This window comes from Topomyia yanbarensis, chromosome 2 (genome assembly GCF_030247195.1).
Source record: "Topomyia yanbarensis strain Yona2022 chromosome 2, ASM3024719v1, whole genome shotgun sequence".
Taxonomy (NCBI): Eukaryota; Metazoa; Arthropoda; class Insecta; order Diptera; family Culicidae; genus Topomyia; species Topomyia yanbarensis.
In genome coordinates, this window is record NC_080671.1 from 196,489,993 (window position 1) to 196,514,833 (window position 24,841).

The following is a 24,841-nucleotide window of genomic DNA, read 5'->3' on the forward strand; positions in this document are numbered from 1 at the left end:
CACCGTGCTGACAGGTGCTAATATAGTGTCACCAGGATGCAAATAGTGTTTCGTTAACCACTTACTCAATTAGTTTTGCTTCAACCCCAAGCGACGTAATTTCACGGTAATTTTCAACATTACGCGTGTCGCCCCGAAATTTAATGGAATTGTAATAAAAACTTCCAGTGCCCTGGAAACATTTGCTGCTGAAGCGACATATTGAAAAGTTGCGCGAGTGGTTCAGGCAAGATGTCCGAGCATTTCTTGAATGCAGCAGCAGGCATAATACTCGGACCGGGATCGAAAGACGCTTTTGTCTCCTGGATAGCCGAACGAACCATTTCATCGTCGATGGCCAAAACATCCACACTGATAATGTCAGAAGAGACGTCTGGAACAGCGTTGGAAATCGTGTCAAGTGATGCTTAATCTTCAGAGGACGCTCGAAAAGTGCAGTGCAGAACAACTGCACTTTTCTTCAGCAGAGAGAGCTGCATCATTGTCGAGAAACATTTCAGATAGGACTAGGAGACAAGTTCCCCTCAGTGTTAACAAACGACTAAAACCCCTTGGGATTCCGATGGAAATTCTGTTGTATTCGATTTACGTAGCGTCTATAGAAAAACTTGTTATAACTGCGGTAATCGTTACTACCGAGCGAAAAAATCGCTTGGATGTAGATTTGTAAAAGCACGAAGTGATTTACTACGCGAGCGGTTTAGTCTACGGAGAGTTACATTAGATCATGGTGGTTTACTGGCAGGTTGTTATTTTGGAACTGAAGCTGCAACAAATTCCTGAAGTAAACAGTTGTAGAGAGCTACAGCTTGGCCAACATTCGCAAAAGGTTGCAACACGTTCCAGTTGATCCGCATTAGGGAGCAAGGAAGAGCGGAGTAATCTGTCTTGCGAAAATTAGGTTTATAGCCGGTTCGACCTTGTAACGAAGCTGTCTGCGGAACTTCGGTTAAATTTCCAAAGCAGGGTGAAAAACGTGCTGCGGGACTGATGATTGGAAATTAGACTAACCTGCTAAGTTTCACCCAGACACTCTCAATGGAAGAGAATCTTCCTTGCGCTATCCGACAAGAGACGAGAGCTACAAGAACACTACCACCGAGAGGGGGCCGTTAGTAGCACTGCGATCAAATTGATATACAGTTAATGAATCGTCGAATAGCTGCACAGAGTTTATCTTATCATTCAACCAGGTTTCAATTGGAACATAAACGTCATATTTTCCATCCATAACAGCCAAATATATATTTCGTCGAGCTTTGATCCTAGTCCTCTAGTATTTTGATAATACACTCTCATCGTGTTTTTTGCATCAGCCGCACTTGGTACACATTATCCGGGCACGGTGGAAGTAAAGAGGTAGGGAACAGCTAATCAACTAAGTGACAGCATCGAAAAGTTGTTGAACTTGCCCAGACAAATCAGCTACTGGCGGTTGGTCTGTAGACTGAATTGAATATTCGTTCAACTTTGTCCTGCCGTGGGGGCAAATAAACAATGCCTTTCCAGCTAGAAGCGCTAAATTAAATTGTATAAGAAACTGCCGAAATTTGTTCCCATGTACCTGATTTGGCAGGCCATATATACTTGTGACAAATGTAGTGAACCATTCGAGAGCAAAGACACCATGAACTTTGAGATTTTCAAAACTCAGTTTCTCCAAAAACGAGGCTTTTGCCGTTTTTGAAACAGCATGTTCAAAACATGTTGAACCATAATGAAGTGCGGACCAAAGGAGCTAAGGTATTGACAGTCACCGAGCAACGTTACCCACAAACAGTGAACCCGAGCAAAGTCGAACACCAAAATTACAACAAGTAGAAATCATATTTTGTTAATAGTATCAAATTGAAATCTTATTTTGCTATCAGTTTTAGATTTTTTAAAAATGACATCAAATTTCGATCTCATTTTGCTATCCTTGTTTCTTAGAATAATTTTCTATGTTTATATTTCTTTGGTGAAACATCAAAGTGAATACATATTTTGATATCACAAAAAATTTCAACATCTCAATGAGCTTTCAATTCACTCTCATTGATAGCAGAATTAGTTTTCTGTTTGATGTCATAGGACAATTTTTCTGCTCTCCATCTTGATCTTTTAACCGTTAAAACGACCAAAACGACAACAACCTGAGTAATCATTTGCCGAACATCACAACATCAAGTTTAGTTTACAATTTGTTGTCAGACTCTGCTCGGGAAGCCAGTTTTCATCAATATTTATACTCATCACCAAATAGAACCTGATAACAATCCAAGGTTTCGATGCACGAACATGTGAACAGACGATAGCGTTTTCGTTTTTTCTTGGTGCAACACCGGTGTAGTGTCAAAAAGAGATGAATTGATTACACCCAAGTTTGAATGAGTGTAGCACCGTGTAGTGTACCGTCAAAAACGAAAATTTCATTAGTAACCCATTTTCAAGTTGCAAACAAATCTACAAATTCATTCGCTCTATTCATTCAATCCGCGTGATAAATTTTCATCCTGCTTTATTTTCGATTCTAATACATTCAGAATTGAGGCATGAGTTCCATAATATTTTTCGCGTTCCATCAAAGTTATTGAATCAGTTATGAAGCTCTAATGCATATAAAGGGCATTAGAATGCTATAGTTACCAAAGAACCACAGTCTTGTCTAAAAGAGGTGGTCGACGTTTTTGAAGGCATTCTTTGTGGTAAGTTCTCTACCCTGGTTTATAATCCCGGTTGTAACATAAATATGACTTCGTTTGCCACAACTGCAGATTGCATGCCAGATGAAAAAATACTGACCAATTATTGTTTGTTTATATTTTTCAGCTATATTAAATGTACCTCTGGTATAACTATCAGGCACTCTCGCAACCATGGAGTTGACTGACCCGAGTCGTTTTTAAATTTGCTATGGGATAATTTAGAACTTGCGAAGTGCGAGATGAATTTTCTTACGTTTCCTTAGCTAACGGTTGTGTTTATTTATAGAAATTTAATGGTTGTGTTATTTTATAGAAAAAAATGCCACAAGGTGTACCAAACTATATAAAGAAATTTCACTAAATTTTCAGAATATGAACATTACACGTTAAACTGTTTTTCAAATAAATTTGGTTATTCAGTGTCGTTCGGAGAAGGACTTGTGATGAATTTTTTTCGTGGATAGCATTAAGAGTGAGAAACTCAAAAATCTGATGATAGTTTGAACAAACAAAAATCAAAATGGACAACTATGAATTGTTCCCATATTTTGTTCGCATTTAATGTATCGAAAAGTTTTATACTTCAGCGATAGATTTTTAAACTATTAATGTTTGCCCATCTATCAATGAAGATTGGTATCTATTGACATATAGGATGTATCTATTGGAATATAGGAGGATGGATGCTTTTTAAAACCAGCGTCAATTATATTAAAATATAAAAACCATATATAAATTTCAAGTATAATAATCGGACTGGGACTCTCTTTTGTAAGAGGTGGATAAAAAAAACATTTAGTATAAAATCCAGAAAAGAACATATCCGATTCTCACAAACTATTTTTTAACCGATTTTAAGGTTAAAGATTAAATTACTATTGTTAATTTTGTTAGTCTCCTACTAACTTCGCAACCAATTATACGGATATTATTAAGAGAAACACAACGCTTATTTGTATCCTTCAAATGTTTTCTTATATTTTCTATTACCATTATAAAATGCCCCATTTTGGAACCCGTGCAGTAAAATAGGAAATGCTGATATTATCTCAGTGATGTGACACTTAATCATATTTATCGTATGTTACTCTTAATCTGTTTACGTCTGTTTAATTACATGACACTTTTTTGTGTTCATTACATTTTTGATAGTCGAACGAGTGAGAAGCATGTTGATGCGATGTCAGACGGTGCGATGAGAAGAAGGCACACTGGATTTTTGTCTCCCTAATGGCCTGTGTTAATCCACAGAGGACCAAGCGCAAACTTGAGACACATGGTCTGAAAGCGCTATTGCATTCAATGTAGCACTAGAATCACATACACATTTAGCAAATCCAGTATTAAATAAAACTTAGTATTTCGCTTCGGTCAGATGTTTCATTACCCGCTTTTGGCGTAGGACTACGTCTTTATTTTCGATATGGGGGTAAAGTGCACCCTACAAAATGGTATGTAACGAAAAGCGGTCAGATTTTAAACGTTTATAATTCAGCCATTTCATGATAAATTTTTGAACTTTTTGCGCATGTCACTCTGAAATAGTTCAAAGAACAGATTCCAATAGATAAAACATTAGATTTTTGATTAAAAATTAAAGGAATAAATGGCATAGTCGAAATACCACACATTTGCACACAGAATGTAGCGCTTCCCCAGTCTGGCACGACAGAATGATGTACCTAGCGTGCTACGCTGCTATGAATGACGTCATCATCGACTATTTAAGGAACAGATTGGGTCAAAGTCAGCGGACTTATCATTCATCACGGAAGGCTTATGATGAGTGGTAAGAGTGCTACAATTACTGTGTCCAAACAAACGAACATCACACATGCTCTCCCTTGTTGTGTTCGATTCAAGCACACATTTTAAGTACAATCTCGAGCGCACGTTCGCCTGTACAGTGTATTTTCCATAAAATCACTATTTTTCATTTGTCATTTCATACATTGATTTATCGTAAATGCTTTGTATGGAGCACTTTTGGAACTTTGTATGACACATATTTTTGCTGAGGTAACAAAGTTATTATCTCGTCTATTTAAAAAGTTATGAACGATATCTGTTGAAAAATACATCATTTTTTAAAATTAATTTATGTTTTTTTTACGTTTTAACGACATTCAATTAGCTAGAGATTACTGGGTAGGGAAAGTTATGAAACTTAGAGCCATAGTACTCAAGTGAGAGCAAGGATGTGAAGTAAACAGATCGGAAAACTAGAAGTGGCAGGGTCATTAGAACAGGCTTAATATCGTGCGGGCTTAATTTTTGCCTTCTGATAATGAGGGTCGAGCTTAGGCAGAATAACAACCGGCCGGTTGTCACGGTAAAGATAGATACGTCTACCTTTATCAAGGACACATGATAGTGAACTCGGGTGATTCGTAGTTATTCTGCCTAAGCTCGACCCTCATTATCAGAAGGCAAAAATTAAGCCCGCACGATATTAAGCCTGTTCTAATGACCCTGCCACTTCTAGTTTTCCGATCTGTTTACTTCACATCCTTGCTCTCACTTGAGTACTATGGCTCTAAGTTTCATAACTTTCCCTACCCAGTAATCTCTAGCTAATTGAATGTCGTTAAAACGTAAAAAAGAAAATGTGACTAACATAGTCGAAATAAAAAAGGAAAAAATTAATTTATGTTTTTAAAGAAATAATGATCTCGCAATTTTTTCACTAAAAACTAGAAAAGTTGCGATCTTTCAAATGAAATTAAAAGAATGAAAATCCATTTGCAATATTGGAACATTAGCTTTGAACATTATTTTTGTTTTGAAAATCGCATGTAACTATGCAAACAAAAGAGATAGAAACTTTATTCTTTTGGCAAAAATATGCATTTGCAAAAGTTCTAAAAACCTCTAGAGTATTTGCGAGAAATTAAATATTGCAAAAATCATAACACATGACCCATTAGAGATAGCCATATAGTTTCATTTGAACAGATACTTCAATTTGATTGAATTATAACTTTGTAGTACATTATGTAGCTGAATTTTACATATCTAAAAAGTTGATACTTTAAACACCCTAACCATAAGGACCACCCAAATACAACTAATATAAAAAAACGGCAAGGAAGTTCTAAAAAAGTTTGCGGAAGATACTATATATCTAAAACTTACGGTTTGGGCGCAAACAGTTTAGTGTTCCTAAATACAGCTTTGGAACCATAGTGCAGTCCGTGCAACCCCATAGGGCTGTCCCTTGTAGTTTTTTACATTAAATTATCAATAATCTAAAGCATAGACAGTTGTATTGACCATGCAAGAGGAACTTTCAACATACAGAACATACAGGCACGACGCAACGATTATGTCCCATAAATTACCCGTCTATCCTTTTCTCCGACGAGCACATTACACTACAAACAAAATCTTAAATGATTCAAGGTGACCAAGAGGGTGGGATAAGAATTAGATTCCTGCTCCGAGCAACTTTTAGGTACTATTTGGGTCCTAGAATAGCTGTGCACATTCTTAGCTCGATTCCTGAAACTATATTTTTGCGCCCACTGTTTAAAGTTCACATAGGATTTTGCGTGGGAAAAGCTAGCTTTCAGAAAATGATTCCTCCAGGAATCGCCCATTGCCTCCTAAAAGTTAAATCGTTATGTGGCTTTTATAGGAAATTTAACAAACAAAAAAAAGTCTCAAAGACCACGAAACGATCTGAGGCTTGAGAAAAAAGTTTTTAAGCAGAAACCGATTGATGCTCTGACGATTGATAAAATATTCATTTTTTCTAGCACTAGTTTCTGGTTGTTTAGCTGTATGCAATTTTGTTTTGTTCTTCTCTTAATGTGCCTAAATCAATTATCGGAACTGTTTGGCCACTTCACAAGAGTTTTAGGAGATAAATTGAGACTTCTTTGTACATAATAAGAGTAAGTTAAATTTTTTGTATATAATTCTACCGTCAGCAGCAGCGATGCTATAAAAATTGAAATTTTCATCAACCTTCAGGGCATCAATGGATTTTTGCTTCATAACTTTTTCCACAAGTATCAATTCATTTCGCGATATTCGAGACTTTATTTTCTTGGCAAATTTGTTATAAAAATCAGACATTTATTTATTTTTAAGAGATAACGGGCGACTCGTGAAAGAATTATTTTGCAAAAGTCGATTTTCCCATGCGAAATCCCATGCAAACTTTAAACAGTAAATATAGTCCCACCGATCGAGCTTAAAATTTGCAGAGTCGTTCTGGTACCTGAATGGGACCGAGAACGTTACTCGGAACGAAATTTTATTTTTTTTCATATAATCCTGTCCCACTCTAGTGACCAATCTTCGTGCCTTCATGATGGATGCACTGACGAACTGTATCTCGATTTACACGAATCTGTCCACTGTTTTAGACATAATCCACCATGTTGTCGCAACAGCTAAGCTGGACAAACTCGGTATCCAGAGACCGTTGCTTCGATGATTTCGTTCTTGTCTTGTTGGAAGATAACTTTGAATCAACATTAAGGACTATTTATCTGCTCCATTTCTCGCTATACATATTCGGCATCCCACAAGGAAACCATTTCGACCCAGTAATGGTGGTCATTTACTACTTGTCAATATCCAATTACTATCACCCCACATGTGGTGTGATCTAAACAAAACTGTTTTAAGCCCTAGCAAATGCTCGAATTTAACGTTCATACAGAACAAAATCCTCTGCACTATTAAAGCAATTAAAATCATGCCCAATACAGGCGTCTGCAAGACATGCTTTATTACCCACACTTATTTCTATGCTAGGATAATAATCTTAGTTCATAAAAACCAAAATGAGGCGCAACGCTGCAAGGAACAAATTTTTTGATCCAGCAAAAGCAGGTAGCCTGAAATGAAGGAGTCACGACTGAACACCGTCCGTACCAGCAGCCCCTAGGAGAAGATCATTCTCATTCTGCTGAAAGCTCACGAATATACTCCCACTGAATATAATATAATTTAGGCTCCCCTTAAAGAAGCAAAATTATGCCTCGCATCGTGCGGTACGATAATCAACGTGGCATCCCCGGGAAGGAAAGCTACGATTCTTCCTCGTAATATATGTACGACCAGACTGTTTTGTCGAAGTGCGTGGGTGAAAAAAAAAGAAAGAACGGCGGGAAACTCGAACGCATAAATTAGTGACATTTTTATTACCGTTCAGGCTCAAACTGTCGTACTGCTCGGTTTGCAGCGGCTCCCGGTAGATAATTGGGTCAAGACCGCTGAAGTCAGCCACCGTGCCGGAGTAGAGTTCGTTATCTGGAAATAGAAAAAAGAAGCAAATATAAGTTCACGGGATGAGAGCAGCACGATAAGTAGGAATGGGAAACGGCTTTCATCTTTTTCTTTCGGTAAGAGGGTAAGGAATGTGATTTTGCTATACGTGATAGTCAAAAAGCCAGAGAAGCACAGTGTTTTTATACAGTAACCGCTAACCGAAACCAATTTATTCCGAAATCGATTATTGAAGTTGTTTTTTGCCAAATACTTCAGTCTTCTCAGTTGCTTTCATAAAAAGATATAAGTTTCATTCCCGATCCAATATGACGATGTACAAGCTTTGCATTCATCGAATAAAAGGTCAATTCAAATGGATTTCAAGAAACAGGTTAATGTTTTGTTAACCATAAAAATATGAATCGTTGACATATTGTCGTTGTCATTTATCAGCCTTCGCCTTAGCAGACACCTCCATCTAATCAAATGATATTTAATTTTTTAGTGATAATCATAACATTGGTTTGAAGTAATTGCTTGAAATTGATGTGTTTGGTAATTTATAAAAAAACAGAATCATTTTTATTCTGATTACAGAGGTTTTGACCCTAGGGTATTCCGCTTCTTTTTTGGGATAGAAAAAACTTTAAATCTATGTTCGGGATTGGGAATTGATCTCAGGTGACTTGCATATGAGGCAATAAACTTACCATCTACGCCCTTCCACAAAAATATTTTCATTGACAGTATATTTGAACAAACTATATTTGTTTTCAAGCTAAACTGCATTGGCTACCAAAAATGATCTTATTTAATAAAAATTTAACAATCTTAAGTAGATTACAATTATACAGGCTGGATTTTTATTTTTTGATCCATTCTGTTTTTTATGATTTTCTCAATACATTAGAGAAAGAAATTCTCTGTAGCTAAAATTTTTATGTAGCTCGTACAGCACCTACATAAATTGAATTCGAAATATATTTGGCCATAGTGAAGAGGAAATTAATTGTGGATGAACGAATCCTTTCAGCGAAATATCATTTTATTTCATTTCTCTTTAAAGTTTTTTATAATATCAGTGAAGGAAGCATACAGTCCAACAAACTTTTGCCAGATATGGATTGTTTAGTATAAAATTCTAGGTCAGCACATGCACAAAAAAATGAACAACCAGGCGTCTCCATCATGTTGGTAACCAGGTCAATCGGCAGCTGCAACAACGATATTTAATGATAATAATAAAATATAAAAGTCAGAATAAGCAATGATTCCGACCCTGCTCATATATACGCCCGGTGTAGTGGTAAGCGGTTGGATAAAAAAAGAAAGTATTTTTAATTTCTGCTCGAATATGCCGACCACTGACCAATGGCTAGTATTCAACCCGGCTAGCGCATCTACCGTCGCGGTCCAGCATCAGCCTACCGTGGATCATCGTGATTGTGCGGATATTTATTGTAGTCACTCGTAGGAGCTGACGATAGACGTCCTATATGTCCTGCTACCTAGAAGACTAGCATGGGAGAGCGAGACTAGAACAAAAAAACTGCCACTATGATCCTCTTTTGCTTGACGAGCTGTCTTTGTGCAACACTTAGACTGGAGGCAGCCGCTTTGTCAGTCATTCACCTGGTGTTAACTATAGCGATTCTCGTTCGTCTGTGTCCTCTTCTACAACAGAGGAGCGGTGAAAATAAAACGATGCCGGTTAGTGTGGATGAAAATCCTTTTTTTCGTTCTTTTTCTTACTAACGTTTATAACGTTCGTTGGAAAAGCGATAAATGCTAGTGGCAATAAAAAAAGGAAATGATTCTAGACATTTCAAGCGGCTGACGAACGGAAGAAATGCTGTTACGAGCTAACGAACGGATTGGTTGAATGAATTCGGAACGAAAAAATAATTGTGAGAGTAGTAGTAGAGCTTTGCATCCAATTCAGAGCCGTTGCCAAAAATGCCAGTTTCTTAGATAGATCTAAAGCATAGGCTGATTTTTGTAGACAAATAGTTCAACTAATTACTGACATTATACACTAATATTGTTTAAATAAATAGTTGTTAATATAAAAGTCGACTTTTGTACTTGTGAATCGAATTTACGCAATATAAGACCGACAAGTTGGGTTGGTTTCACTGCTATTTACAGGAAAAAGTTTGTCCCGTTTGTTTGATTTTTATTCAAGCTACAACAGTAAAAATGGCAGCCTTTATGTGGTTTCCAGAAATGGAGCTAAATTTACTTTCAATGTGAAAAACGCCAGGGATAGAAGCGGTTATACGACCTGGGATTTGCTTGCTATTTGTATGAACTTTTTTAGCTATTGTTTTAGGGTTCTATAGCTGATCCCCAAAGGTACGGGTTGGAATGAGTTTACATCTGAGCCATCTTGCCGTGGAATGTCTGTGGGTTTTGTACAATCAAGTTCGGATAAAAAATGCCAGCGCTTCATAATCATTTCAAGTCAATCGGATGCTGGAACAGACAAAATGTAGGGTAAAGAGATAGGGTGGAAGTATCATTCTTCGCCCTCCCCAATTTTCAACCCCCTTGTAGAATAATTACTAATAATTCTATCTGCTTTACGATCTGAACTTTTGATTTCGACTAATTTTGAAAAACAAACTAAGATGACTAAAATGTGCAAACTGCCCTAATTGAAACAATAATATTTCATAACGCATTTTTAATCGTAAATAGAGTAATACTTGTAGAACACCTGCTTTTCTGAAAACTAAAATGGAGATGATTTTTAATCACAGGTAAAGTTATATAAATTTTATGGCGTTAGAACATTCGATAGTAATGATTTTGAGCATTGCAGGAATACATGTCAACGAACTATCTGCTACCTGTATTTCATTAAGTTTAAACAATTTTAAAAAGTGGCGAAAATTAAAGCAAATTGAAACACGATTCTATTCTTCGCCCCAGGCAAAATCCCATATCATCGCTGTTGTGCTATCTTATGACAAGCGCCATTTAGCACATTTCGAGAAAAACGATTTTTAAAGTTTGAATATCTTGAAACTTATAAATGGTATAAACAATTCAAAGAAGACAATTGATGCTTCTATCTATTCTGAAATAATCTCTTAAGTGTTACGAAGATCGGTTGACTATATTGCGAGTTTTTATTATAAATTTAAACAAAAGTCGTACTCACACGTGTCATAGGTGACAAAATTTGTATGGCGTGTCATAATCGTGCATGGGAAATTTTCCATAGAAAAAAATTATCAATTATTAATTTTTATTTATATCTTTGGCTTTATTTGGTATATAAACAATCGGTGAGATGCATTTACAGATTTTTACAGATAACTTGAGCCAATCCTCAGACAAATTAATTTGAAGCAAAAATTTAAAATTTTCTCAGCACGTTTATCGCTATATGTATCTCAGTAACCAAGCAGAATGTAAAAGTTCTGAAAACGCCACTTTGTAGAGATTTTTTAGACAGGTGATGTGGCATATCTAAATCAGTTTACCCCAAAATGGCGTTTGTCATAAGATAGCACAACAGCGACGAATATCTTTTGAATAATATAAACTAGAGTTTTGATGTATTTTTTTCGAGAGATGTCCTACTGGAGCTGTAGAGCTAGGTTCTCGGAAGGGATCCCCGTTAGAATTACACACTACAATTGCAGATGAGACAGGCAATTTATGATATAATCATAAATACTGAATTTAAGCAAAGTGTAGCATTAAAACAGGCAGCTGCCTTACGTTACATGGTTGAATAAACCAATAAGTAAATAAAAAATGTCGCCAACTAAAACACTGCTTAAGGGGAGCGTCTGGTGTAAAGCACTCAAAACGAAAGTTATTTTGTTTTACGATTTTGAAGGCAAGGCAACAATTGCTTTATAGGATTGTTAGGATTGCTTTATACATTCATTGTGCACGAAAAAAAAATATTTTCAGTCACACAGAGCCACACATACGAGCGTTCCAAGAGTAGACGTCCAACGATTTCCAAGTCGAGGAGTGCCGCGGCGAACACGATAACTATCGATAAAATTGTCTGATATGGGAGATTCAATAATTCAATTTTCTGTGGTTCATCGATAGGCTAAACATATTGGGCATCCTCATAAAAAATCAAGTCAATTCGTTGATTAGTTTTTGAGTTATCGTGTTCCCCAATTTGAAAAAAATTGAAAAAGCTGTTTGGAGAAAAACGCTATTAAAGGTTGACCCACGTCAAATTGCATCACGGAAAAAACGCTGTAGAAAATGCCCATTGGGTATTTTCTCTTGAAAATTTGGGTACAAGTAGTTTAGGGTGTATTGTTTACACTGTATTTTATTGCTGTCAGATTTTCGAAAATTGTTGCCGATAGATTGAAATCAGCGTGTATCCCGAGTAAATACTCATGGGTTCGAACACTACATAGCCCCTTGAAAAGACCTTAAACATGGTCTGTACCAAAACTCACAACCATCAAGACACCATAAAATGGTCTCAACAACCCATAAATACACCAACATGTGGTATTTTATATGGGATCTACCGGACCATGGTGATGGTGTTTTCATGGGTTGAACCCCTTTTTCAAACACCCATGTCAAACCCCATGAGCATGGGGGTATTATGGGCTTTTCGTTTGCTCGGGATCTTAGCACGTACGCGCGTGGAATGCATGACTGTTTGAAACAAAAGAAGTTAAGCGTGGCTTCCGAGATTTCGAGAGACCTTTCTAGAGGTTCAATACTAACAATTAAACGGATTAAAAAGGTCGATTATTTTTACCTTCTACAACAGACGATCTCCTTTAAGCCAATTGCAGCGGGCCGTGATTCTGAATGTTATATTCATTGTACACTTCAGCTTTGTGTGGGCGTAGAGACTTCGCGATCGCGTGTATCATCGCGAACGGCTCGAGCGTTTGTACGTTAGCGTGTTCAATCGCGTGTACGTTTGTATGTCGCGTGTGCTAACGTGTATGTAATTTCGCGTCTATAAATTCGATTTCATAACCGTGTGTCTTTAGTATATTCGCATGTGTTCTTGGAGGACCGCGCGCGGACCGTAAATCTGATACTTAATTTTTGATGTGCGGCTCAGATGTTAGAAGAAAGTGAGATCTATCATATCACTAGAGTTTCCGGTCATATCGGTATTTTTTTATTGGTCCTATTGAATGTATGGACCTAAGTTGCTAGGATAGAGGGTAATGGTTTCCGGACGTGACCGATTCATGATCGCGCGAACACGGACGTTTGTAGGTTCGCGTTTGAGAGAGCGTTTGAAACGTCGTAAGTGCTAAAACGCTCACCTTATTACCGGGGTGTTACCAAGCTTGTGCGATCGCGGACGTAGGTGTGCATTGTTAATCGCGAGGGGCTTAAGCGTTCGTATGTTACCGTGTTTGTCACGTGTGCTCGCGTGCATGTGGCTTTGCGTGTACAAAACTGCGTTGTGTAACCGTGTGGCAATTCCTATATACGCGTGCGTTTTTGGATGGTCACGCGGACCTTCATTCTGATACTTAGTTTTCGGTGTACAATTCACATTCTGACAGGGAGTAAGTTACCCTTTATCACTAGAATCCCGGGTCATGTCGCCATGTAGCGTGGTGTCTAGTGGATATGAGAGCTTTCTTTTTTAATTGGATATATTGAAGGCATGGACCTAGTTTGCTGATATCAAGGATAGAAACATTCAGAAGTGACCGATTCATGATCGTGCGAGTGCGGGAGTTTTTAGGTTCACGCTTGGGATCGCGTTTGAAAATTTATAGGAGCTGAGACATTCACTTTATCACCGGGATGTTATCAGGTTTACGAGATCGAGGGTGAAGGTGCTCTGGATGGTCGCGAAGGGCTCAAGCATTTGTATATTAACGTGTTTGTCAAGTGTATGTGACTTCGCGTGCATAATTTCGATTTTATAATAATGTAGCGTGTATTCTTGAATGATCGCTCGCGGATCGTGAATCTGAGCTTAATTTTTAGTATATGGTACAGATGGTAGAAGAGAGTCCGTTTCCCCATATCACTAGAGTACCAGGTCCTATCACCATGGAACGTGTTGTTTAGTGAATATGAGCGTCACGTTTTTATTGGTTCAACTGAAGGCATTAGTCCAGACCGCTAGGGCCGAGGAAAGACTTCCGGACGTGACCGTTTCATGATCGCGCGAGTGGTGGGTTAATGTTTGAGACCGCATTTGGAAGTTTAAAGGTGCTACGTTTACTTAACTACCGGTGTGTTTTCATGATGACGAAATCGCGGGCATAAGTATGAGTGGATTATTGCAATTGCATGGTCGCGTTCGTGACCAGGTTTGTCTTATCGCGAAGGCCACGAACTTTTGTACCTATATGAGTATAGATAGCGTATAGTAGGTATATACTAATAAAAGGAATCATAACATAGCGTATAGTAGGTATAGGGGAACCCGGGGCTATTAATAGGGGACAGTGGGGGTAATTCGGACCCTCTCGATTTCTCAGAAAATAGCAAGACTTTCTAACTATCGTACATATCCGTGGAACCGCTATTCTGAAACATGAATTTTGAGAGCTGAAGTTGATTCTTTGTTCTTTGTAGAAAAAAGATACAACATGTTTCGTTGTTTTACCATTCTCAAAACAAAAATCATTATAATGGAAAAACCGTGATTAAAGCAACAAATAAAAGTGAAAAAATAAAAGGTTAGTGTTTTGGAAAGCTTGAGGATCCTATTTTATGGAATGATTTTTGTTTGGGTGAAAACAGTGATGTTTTCGAGACGCTCACCACTTTTGTGTGATATGAGCGTATGGGGCTATTCGGATCCCCTATTCTGTCAACCACCGTTCAGCGGCTTGCGGCTGCGCACACCATTGCACACGCCACAGCAAAGAAAATACATAGAAATACGGCCGCCAATCGATAGCTGTGACGTACCAGATTAAGTTCTCGTAAAGCATTTTTTTTTTGCTTCTTAAGGAGTGTCTCTTGTAACTACTTCATAGGTAAACATAATTTCACATTACCTATGTATTTATTAAATTAATTTAATTAGTCTATGCACGATGACGAAGTCGACCGATAAATGGACCCACAATCACTCCCACTGTGAGACACATCCACGAATACCGCCATCAAATTGTGGAACAATGTTCGCAAACACAGCACACAGCAAAAGTCAATCCACGTCGACCCGCCAGTCGGCCACATCACCTCGCACAGACTAGTGGTTGAGCGTTGGTATGCGCAGGTGCAGAGTATGAAAGAACATAGAAAAGCCGCATAAGCCCTCTCGGTCTCCTCGATGTACCACTATCGAGGTGTAATGCAATAACCATCTTAAAGCAATTGTCTGTCAGATATTCTGTAGCACTGATGCACGCAATATCCTTGATGATGTTTGCAATACCGTCAAACCCCTCAACTTTGGGGAGGGATAAAATAAAAAATACAAAAGTTACAGGAATAAAACCATTCTCATGTAATCGAAAGTATAAAAGATAGAGCTTGTGTGTCTTCAGTATTTTTTTAAAGTTGTGGTTCTACAACTTCATCGCAGACAGTCAAGCTCTATCTAGCACCGTTAAACAGTTCTAACATCTTGCTAAAATTAGAACCACTCTAGCTTCTGTTCAAACGAAAACATATTGTAAGGCTAAAGGGCGAACACGAAATTATTGCGGCACCGAAAATGTCATGCCAATTTTATTATAATGTTTAAAATCAAACCCAAAATTTTTGGGTAGTGTTATACATATATTTACTTCAAAAATCAAAAGAAAAGTTAATCGATGGAGCCTTGAGTGTAAAATTGAACGCATTTTCGCTTGATGCCCTCCATCAAAGTCTTTACAGTGTCATCCAGTACCAGTTTCTCAGTTTTTTTTTCCATTTTCTTAACATGTCCTTCTCGTCTTTGACTGTCTTCTTGCTCTTCCGAAGTTCCCGCTTCATCATTGCCCAGTGCTGCTCCACCGGGCGCAGCTCCGGACAGTTTGGCGGATTCATGTCCTTTGGAACAAAATGGAAAGAATTGGCCTCATATCACTCCAGGACAGTTTTAGAATAGTGGCATGATGCCAAATCAGGCCAAAATAGCGGAACTTCGTCGTGCTGCTGCAAGAACGGCAAAAGGCGCTTCTCGAGGCACTCAGATTTGTAGATCTCGCCATTTACTGTGCCCTTTGTCACGAAAGGCTCATTACTCAGTCCGCAAGAGCAGATGGCCTGCTAAATGAGTTATTTGGAGGCGAACTTCGACATTTTCTTCTTCTTAAATTTGTCGTCCACATAGAACTTGCTCTTGTGGGTGAAAAACTCCAACCCCGGAATTTGCTTAAAATCGGCTTTTATATACGTTTCGTCGTCCATCACACAGCACCCATATTTTGTCAGCATCTTCTCGTAGAGCTTCCATGCCCGAGTTTTAGCCGTCTTTTGTTGCCGCTCATCGCGGTTTGGGAAGTTCTGTACCTTGTATGTATGTAGTCCAGCTCTCGTCTTTGCATTCTGGACGTAGCTCTGCGACATGCCGATCTTTTTAGCCAAATCACGGCTTGAGACGTTGGGATTTGCTTTAATCAGCCGCTTCACCTTTCCCTCCGTCTTTTTGTTCTCTGGTCCCGGTTTTCTTCCAGCTCCTTTGCCATGGTCCAACGTCAACCGCTTCTGGAACCTCTTCAACACTCTGGAGACGGTTGAATGGCGAATGTTCAACATTTTTCCCAACTGCCGGTGCGACAGGTCAGGAAATTCCAGGTGTTTGGAAAGAATTTGTTCTCTCGACTCGCGTTGGTTCACCTCCATTTTCGTTGAATCGAAAAACACGACTTCGAGTTTGACAGCATGTAAACAATACACATCAATGAGAAAGTATTCACAATTTGGTTGATTTTTACCCAATGGTAAAAAAGTTATGCCCTGTTGAATGTGTCGCAATAATTTCGTGTTTGCTCTTTAAGTTATTTAGTTTTAGCAAAAAGCTAAGTTTACATTTGGGACCACTGCGCAATGGCGCGAAAATATAAAAATTCTATCGTTTCCAGGAACGGTTAAAACTGTCTGGAAAGGGCATTGGTATAATATTTCGGGATCACCCCGAAAAAAATGTATGGTGACCATATTAAAAAAACCACTGCGCCACAAATATTAGTTCTTCTTTGAGGCTGTTATTACGGCATTTAATTATCAAGAGACTGGAAGGTGAAGTATATTTTTCAACATTAAGAGCCATAGTACTCAAGGGAAAGCAAGGAGTTGAAGGGAAAGTTTAGAAAAGCGTGGAAGGGTCATATGCGCAAGCTAATATTGTAATATTGAAAAATATACTTCACCTTCCAGTCCCTTGCTAATTAAATGCCGCAACAACATTTGACAAATTGACTCAATAGGTCGTTAACAAATAATGGTTAACAAAAAATATGGTAAAAATACTCCTTTGAGGGACTACGTCAATTTTTAGTTCTTTCAAAATCATACTACAGATTTTCCAAATTTCTGTTCACTAGCTTTCTACCATACTAAAAACTTTGAACGATTTCAAGTTTGAAGTTGATTAGACATAGCTATTGAATGTCATGTTAAAAAAATACTTTTTTGCGTAAAGTAGCCCCCGATGACAGTAGAGTAAAGCCATGTCAAGTGATTCTCGAATTTTTAGCAAAATCGCCCATTTTCATGAGATATATTTTATTGTATAGGGATTATGTTGAATAGCTTGTAGTATAAATATTTCGTTGAAACTCCTGGTTTTCTTTAAGATATTACCCCTTAAACTTTATTGCATGATAAAATTGTAAATTTCATATATCAAAAACTACTGAAAGTAATTGAATAATTTGTTGTACACTTGTGGAAAGATATTTACACTATCTCATAAAAATGTTTCTACAGTAAAATTGTGTGAATAACGGTATTTTGCATCTATTTAAAAATTTCAATTATATTTTTTCTTGTGTTCTTCACGCTAAAAAACTTCAAAAAGTATGTCAAATTACGCGTCAATCTTTCACCTTCAATAATGATAATTTTTCATTTTTGTTCCTATCGAGAGTTATGGATGATTTTATAACAGTGCGCTCTTTCAACGCACGACCCACTTTTATGCAGATATTGTAAATATCATTTCGCATGTGTACAAAAATTCATTCAATTATCTTCAGTAGTTTTTTGAGATATGAAATTTACAATTTTATTATGCAATAAAGTTTAAGAGTCTTAAAGAAAAAAAGGAGTTTCAACGAAATACTTTTACCAAAAGCTATTCACCATAATCCCTATACAATAAAATATACGTCATGAAAATCGGCGATTTTTCGAAAAATTCGAGGATCACTTGACATGGCTTTACTCAGTACTTTTACACTTATATTCCTAAATTTTTGATGCACATTGTAACATAATTGCAAGAATATTTCCATACAATTGCCGACAAGCATTGACTGACAATTTTCGCAGCAAAGTCCAACTGAGTACAGAAATACAGTTTTCCCAAAAGGTAAATTCCATTCGAACAAGTTGTCCAACCCGACATAAACAGTTCTTCTGTCGTGACTATTCTCGAATTCCTAAGCATGTCGCTAAATATTTATGCAAGTCGTTCCTGTCTGCAAAGTTTCACCGTCAGAGAACAAGTTTTGCATTCGACGTAGGATATTTACCTTTCTCTGTTACATGCTTGTTTTCTCGTGTATTTTTGCATGTTCGGGACCCTTTTTCATTCGATTGCTTCGGAAAGCCTGACAATCATGCTTTGACAAGGAATATATTTATTACAGCTGCCTTACTGGAGTCCCAGTCTGGGCTCATGCTATCAATTGTATCAAATCCCAGCTGGTAAAAATGTGAGCTTTACTGTATCCGCAAATTGGCTTAAGGAGTATAGAACTCGATGGCTTGTAGTTTTATGTTTGAGGCGTGAGCATGCTTTCCGGCGGCAGCTGGAAACAGTGCAATTTAAAATTCACTGCTGGTCGCTCGCTATGCAACAAAGAAAAGCTTTCATACAACATCTTGTTGTGGAATTCTACCATTAAGTTGGGCAGATTTTTCAACGGATTCTTAGCGTACATGACAACTGTTGGGTTATAGTGTATGATTCTACTAACACTATGAGATAATTTTGTGGTTTTTAAAATAATAAGTGACGTCTGCCAAATTCTAGATGATCCGTTTATGGTGAAAATATAAGGTAAAGTATTTCAGGTAAACCCCCACCCGCCCCCCGGAAAGTTTTTTTTTAGATCCGCCCGTCACATGAATTTCTGTAAATGATAACACGAACTTATCAAGTTCAATATTTCGCTGCTCAACTTTCTAAGATAGTCATCAGATTGAATTCATTTTATACAATACAACAGTGTGGTGAATATGTTCTATGATCCGCATTGGTACTGATGACAGAAACCTAAAAAATGATTTAATTTCTCTGTTTTTTTTTGTTTCCAGCTTCTAAGCGGTTCAAACTTGAAATGTTTTTGGATTCTAAATTATTTTAGAGAAAACGCCTAATTTCAAAATTTTTTCAAGAAGTATGCTATTTTCAAACTCAAATGTCTGATTTTCATGTTAGGAAAAAGAAAATTCAAAGATGTGCTCTGTTTGAAACATTAATTCTATCTCCTATTCACCCGACCTAGAATTCTTAACGGTTAGCGATCTGCAGTATCCTTTGCTTCGCCGGCATCACAAAGTGGAAAATTTATTCGTCGTTTCATCTCTCGAAACGCTTTGAAGTTATGCTAGATGTTAGTTCAATATCGAGCAAACGGAGCGTGTAACCTCAAATCAGTCAATTCGATCGATTCTCACTAACATGGCAGAACGAGCCAAATAGATAAAGGATGGCAAACGATTGAACCAGCAAGCTCTCTGTTATTGTAACCCCTTCTCCGAATTCGGCCCGTTCTGTTTTTCCACAAAATTTGATCTATGTTTTATCGCTGGCAGGCTTTTCGCTACACTGCTGTGCTGCCGATGTGCCGCTACTGATATTGTGCACGGCACGATGTGGTGTGTTGTCAGTGCCAAGGTTGCGAGATGGTGACAAAAGAAAGAGAGAAAGAGGGGAACCAGGGGAGGCTAGTGAAAATGAGGTCGGGTTTGAGGCAGAGCAAATGTTTTACAAACCAGCGAGGAGCCGGTGGACCGACAATAATCGTATTATTGTAATTGATTTTCTAACGAACTTTGTTTGCAATTTATTTCATACGATGAGATACATGCGTTATTGTCGAGCCAGGACAAATTGTGTGATTTTAGGGAACCGATTGATTTTTGTTGTGCACACATTTTTCCGACAGAAGCAACGATGAAAAGGGAAACTGGTGACATATTTCTGTGAGGCGGATTGTTTTGTAGTTCTACTTGTACTCGTGTCATAACATGGTTTCTTCATGGTGTATATTCTTTTTGGAATATAGATTTTAATGATTCGTCTATTTTATGGAAAACAAAAAATATATTATTATAATTATTAATTCGAAGGCAATATTTATGTATCAAATTATAGCTATCGTTTGTTGACTTCGTAGACGAAACGCACCGATCTGCTTAAGCGTATTCTACGTCGTTCAAAAGATCTTGCAAGGTAGACACAAAGACCGAAAAATTTCACAATTGTACCATACAAATGTTAAAAATATTCATATTTATCAAACTCTGGTACCGACAGTTGCACAACGTAACGTGCTGAGTTGGCTGGATTTTTTAAAATAATTAAATGGAGACGCATGATAGTTTGTGTACAACGTAATTTGGTATAGCCCATGGGAAAACGTCCAAAGAAATGTGCTTGGTTTTAATTCTTCGCAGATACTATTTCATTTATTAAGGTTGGACAGAAAATGTGCAAAATTCGCAAACGAAAAAAGCAGGTTTTATCCACACCGTATGTATCTTCATAAAAATCAATCAGCGTGTGTAGAATATTGTTACAGTACTGCTGATTGATTTTTATGAAGATCTGACATACGGTGTGGAAAAAAACTGCTTTTTTCGTTTGCGAATTTTACCCTTTCTCTGTCCAACCTTAAGAGGTATGTTTTAGGTACGAACAGTCAAATGAACTATATTTTAATTAGTTATAAAGTTATAAATAGTAGTACATAAAATTTTTGGTTTATTCGTAAACTGATGGAAGTTACGTTATGTGTTTTAATTTCATTTGAACAATGAAAACCAAAAGGAGGAAAGTGATATTTTTACACTATTTTCTTGTTCCTTTAATTGTCCATAATATAAATTTCTGGATGCAATACCCCAGTAGTTGTTATTCTAAATATGTTGAAGCTTAAGATTTTTAATTCCACGCAAATGAAATAGATAAATCTTTTTTTGGGGTCGATACAGCCAGTATCCATAGTTTTCATCCGATACAGCTGATATATCAGTACTGCTTTAACATTTTGGTTAGCGATGCACTAGTATCGATAATATTCAAAGTTATTCCTAATCAGGGTTCTTGACGTTGAATTCAATGTTAGCGTTACCGGAAATTTTCGCGTTGAATTCAGTTTTAAGTGCTTTTTTCGCCAGGAAAATTATTTAGTATTGTCAAGTGAAGTTTAATTTTATGTTCAGTAATTTAGTAGGAATATTTTTAATTTCATTTAAGTTACAGATTCTGTGATTAGTTGTTGGAGCATCCTTAACGTAAACATAGACTTATTGGAACTAATTTAAATCGCGTAATCTCCGTTGACAGTATCCCGAGCAGAGTCTGACAAAAAATTGAAAACTAAACTTGATGTTGTGATGTTCGGCAAATGATTACTTAGGTTGTTGTCGTTTTGGTCGTTTTAACGGTTAAAAGATCAAAATGGAGAGCAACAAAATTGTCCTAATTCTGCTATTAGTGAGAGTAAATTGAAAGCTCATTGAGATGTTAATTTTTTTTGGATAGCAGAATATGTATTTACTTTGATGTTTCACCAAAGAAATATAAACATAGAAAATTCTTCTAAGAAACAAGGAGAGCAAAAGGGGATGAAAATTTGATATCATATTTAAAAAATCTAAAACTGATAGCAAAATAAGATTTAAATTTGATGCTATTATCAAAATATGATGTTTGACTTTGCTCGGGATGTCTCCCTTTTCAAGTTCACATGCAATGGAAATTGATTACGCCACCTTCGTGGCCCCATGTATCCGCAGTTGAGCAGAAGGTTGCGGAAGGTAGGGGAGGCTAGTTGGCGGTTGGGGTAAGTTAGCGGAATCTCCTTTTCTCCGTTTCTATTAGACATAAAGCGCTGTCTCTCGTTGTGAAACTCAAGTAATGTGAAACGCATTATCCAATATGTTTTTGTTGCAAAACATTTTGTTTTGTAGAAGCTGTGGGCGTTATTGTGTTTTTGAGTATACTTTGTAAATTTTCTCAATTTTAAACATTTTGTGTTATTTAAGGTGGTTTTCAATAGATTCCCAGAATATTTTTCGATAGTGCGTGAAAAGAGCTTTCAGTATCCGTATAGATATTACACTTATCTATACACAAAGATGATTTTTTAAATCCTTTTTTATAAAATGTGCGGTTGGAGTAAGTTGGCGGTAGCGCACACGGGGCAAGTTGGCGGTACTATTTACAGTGCAAAAATAGTCATCAAATATTTTCATTTCTGGAATTCACTCCAAAGTAAGAGAAACTTTTTCTTGTGTCTCTCGTCACTATTGAACTGAGGGATGCAATTTCACGTGAAATTCCGTGCAAAATTCTGTGCGAACCTCCACGCGCAATTCCATGTAGAAACGCGAAGTTCCACGCGGGATTCCGAGCGAAATTCCGCGCGAAATCCCGTACGAAACTCCGCTCGAATATCCGTGCGAAATTCCGGGTGAAATTCCATGCGAAATTCCGCGCGAAGTTCTGCGCGAAATTCCGCACTAAATCTCTCGCAAAATTCCACGTGAAATTTCACGCGAAATTCCGAGTGAAAATGCGTGCAAAATTTCGTGTGAAATTCCGTATAAAATTCCGCGCAAAATTCCACGTGGAACTCCGCGCGAAATTCCGAGCGAAATAGAGTGTGAAATTCAGTGTGAAATTCGTGCAAAATCCGTGCGATTTTACGCGCACAATTCCATGCGAAATTCCGTGGAGAATGTTGAGCGAAATTTCGAGCGAAATACCGTGCGAACATCTTCGCGAAATTCCGTGTGAAATTTCGTAATTCCGTGCGAAATTCCATGTAAAATTCCGTGCGAAATTCCGTTCGAAAATCCGCGCAAAATTCCGAGCGGAATTGAATACGAAATTCCGTGTGAAATTTTGTGCGAAATTCCATGCAAAATCCGTACGAAATTCATTCCGAGCAAAATTGAGTGCGAAATTCCATGTGAAATTCGTGCAAAATCCGTGCGAGTTTACGCGAGAAATTCCATGCGAAATACCACGCGAAATTCCGTGCACAACTTCGAGCGGAGCGAAATTTAGAACGAAATTCCGTGTGAAATTTGGAGCAAAATTCCGCTCGAAATTCCATGCGAAATCCCGTGCGAAACTCCGCGCAAAATTCCATGTGAAATTCCGCGGAAAATTTCGAGCGAAATTGAGTGCGAAATTCCGTGAAATTTCCGCGCGAAATTCCGTACGAAATTCTGTGTGCAACTCTGTGCGAAATTCCATGCGAGATTCCGCGCGGAATTCCGAGAGAAATGTCGTGCGAAATTTCATGCAAAATTCCGCGCGAAATTCCGTGCAAAATCCCACGTGAAATTCCGCGCGAATATCCGTGCATGCAAAATTCCGTGCGAGATGCCACGCGAAATTCAGTGCGAAATTCCATGCGAATTTCCGTGCGAAATTCCACGCGAAATTCCTTTCGATTTATTTTCCCTGTTTTATTAACGACTAAGATTGAGTCAATTTTTCCTTTTTTATGCTGTAACGACATTTCATTAGCAATAGATTGGAAAGTGTGAAATATTTTTCAATATTAAGAGCCATAGAACCCAAGGAAGAGTGAGGAGGTGCCGACAGCATAAGTCACAAAGTACGCTGGTTCGTACATGCCGCAGACTCAGATGATTTGCATTAAATGCCAAAATATTCTGACTCCTGCGTGTAGAAGACAAAAGTTTAAGTCACCGGAAACGATCTGGATCATGCTGTCGCGATGTTCTACGGAACTGTAAACGAGATACTCCACCGTATAGTTTCTAAGAAACGTGTCAATAGAAAATGTAATTTACCATGAAAAGATGGAGCTGCTTGTCGCAGTGCTCTCGAATAATTCATTTTATACCCCTGCGATGGCATCTAGATTTAAACATAACACTCGGGGAGAATCGAGACGACAAGTTAGCCACTATATGAAAGTACAAAAGCTAGTACTTTCAGCATCTTATGATAAGGTGTTTTGCTCCTTTTTGCTCTTTAACGGATTGTTTAAGGTTGAAGTTACCGTAAAAACATCACAAAATTTGGAATATATTTTTAAATGCAACATATGGGAAGTTACTTTGTTACGCAAAAATGTGTGATTCTATACCGCAAACAACTTTGTGGAAGATTCCAAGAACGTAAGAGAATAACTACAAAAGTTATCACGAAAAAAACTATTTTTAAGAGGTCTTCCATATAACATGTTCCATAACTCGAAAACTATTAAAGTTAGAAATATGGTGTCTTCAGTAATTTCTTTTGTAGTAATGTTCTCTACAACTTTGTTGAAGACACAAAGTTTCTATCTTAATTAGTTCAGGAAGAAAATTTTTGGAGATCACTATTAATTTTGAGCACGAAAACGACGTTTTAAAACACTGTGCATTGGTTAAAAGTTCTATAAACGAAAACAAAAAAAGATATGCTCCTTATTTTTTGGATGTTAACAAAGGTAGTCTATGGACAACCCCTATGTTTCTCACTTTACACAATGCAGTGCAACTCATATTCACTTTTTCGAATCGAAACGAAACCATCGAAGGTTGTACCGTTGCTACATTATTTGTTTATACCGTAAAATTCTCCA

The 24,841-nt window shown here is 37.5% G+C and overlaps 1 protein-coding gene across 5 annotated transcripts in view; it reads right to left on the reverse strand.

The window, feature by feature from the left end:
* Positions 1-24,841, reverse strand: part of LOC131682572 (semaphorin-1A) — a 531,458-nt gene that overhangs the window by 82,378 nt on the left and 424,239 nt on the right. For all 5 annotated transcript variants that reach the window (XM_058964157.1, XM_058964152.1, XM_058964153.1 and 2 more), the window contains exon 6: positions 7,848-7,952. In XM_058964157.1, the coding sequence (XP_058820140.1) occupies positions 7,848-7,952 (105 nt within the window). The remainder of the gene's footprint in view (positions 1-7,847; positions 7,953-24,841) is intronic.